The sequence below is a fragment of the Rhincodon typus genome, chromosome 47 (assembly GCF_021869965.1).
Source record: "Rhincodon typus isolate 14 chromosome 47, sRhiTyp1.1, whole genome shotgun sequence".
NCBI classification, from domain to species: Eukaryota; Metazoa; Chordata; class Chondrichthyes; order Orectolobiformes; family Rhincodontidae; genus Rhincodon; species Rhincodon typus.
Genome location: NC_063378.1, coordinates 1,174,086 through 1,175,316, shown reverse-complemented (window position 1 = coordinate 1,175,316; position 1,231 = coordinate 1,174,086). Strand labels below are relative to the sequence as shown.

General features: G+C 44.0%; 1 protein-coding gene across 1 annotated transcript in view; it reads left to right on the top strand.

Moving 5' to 3' along the window:
* The window catches only part of LOC109921388 (sialic acid-binding Ig-like lectin 10), a 34,928-nt gene that overhangs the window by 32,499 nt on the left and 1,198 nt on the right, over positions 1 to 1,231 (top strand). Inside the window, exons 10-11 of the mRNA XM_048620564.1 lie at positions 11 to 35; positions 351 to 432. Of these exons, the coding sequence (XP_048476521.1) occupies positions 11 to 35; positions 351 to 432 (107 nt within the window). The remainder of the gene's footprint in view (positions 1 to 10; positions 36 to 350; positions 433 to 1,231) is intronic.

Sequence of the window (1,231 nt, the reverse complement as noted above, 5' to 3'; positions counted from 1 at the left end):
CTGGCTGGAATCTTAATCTTCCTGCATGTGCAAAAGTAAGTCTGAATGCTTCATTCAATTTTACTCTGAATATTTGCTTCCACTTTCTTTCTTCCAGTAGGTGACTGTTCCCTTGGGGTGAGGCACCAGACACTCCTTCTATAACTGATCCCCATGTCCCTGTGATCCAGGGAGGGCCTTTCATTGATGGGTGTCCAGGTGAATAGCTATGAGCTGTTGTGATCAGGAACACACTGCCCGATAGGCATGGGAAAGCAGATTCAAAAAGAATTTCCAAACATGTAACCGTATCTGTGCTGCACTGACTCTCTGGTACATCGTAACCACATTGTGATGTTGTGTTATTGCAGGAGAAAGACAGCGACTGAGGAGGCAGTTTCAAACACCAGTGACCTTTCATTGATCTACAGTCGACTGTCTGAGAAACACCAGGTACAGGAGCTGTGTTTACTCATTTCAAACAATCAATTTCAACACATTGCAACCATCAAACCCAAGGATGTTATCTACACTAACATTACCTACCCAAAGCTACAGAGCAGTAATGGGACTGTGCATAGAGGCATGGACCAGAATAGATATATATCAGGTGAGAACGGTGTGAAGGTTTTGTGCAGCCAACATGGTTGAATAGGCAATATGTGTCCCAGACTCCCAGACAGATTACCCATGGATTTCTATCTGTGGAGTAAGCAATGGCTCAGTGGGCACGCACTCTCAGCTTCCCTTTCTCAGAGTCAGAAGGTCATGGGTTTCATAACCAACTCTGTAAATTTAAACATAACCTGACAGCACTGTCACTTTGGACTGTCAGTGCTGAGGAAGTATTGCACTGTCAGAGGGTCAGGATTGAGTGAGTGGCACACTGTCGGACATCAGTACTGAGGGAGTTGTTACTTATCCCTCAATCAACCTTGTTACAAAGTTGGTTGATGTCAACTGTTTGTTGCATTGCTGCTTGTAGAACATTTCTGTGCGCAGACTGCCACAGCCTAGCCTACATTACAGTCGTAAATTCACTTTAGAAAGGTGTTGACTGTGAATGTATTTTGAAATGTTCAGAGTGAGGAAAGAAGAAAGCTCAAATCTAAATTTGAGTCAATCTATACCATTCTAACTCAGAGGTGAGAAAGAGTAGAAAGTGGGAGATGGCACGTGAGAAAGAGACAGAGAGAGAGAGACAGAGAGAGAGAGACAGGGAGACATTGACAGGGAGAGACATAGAGAGAGA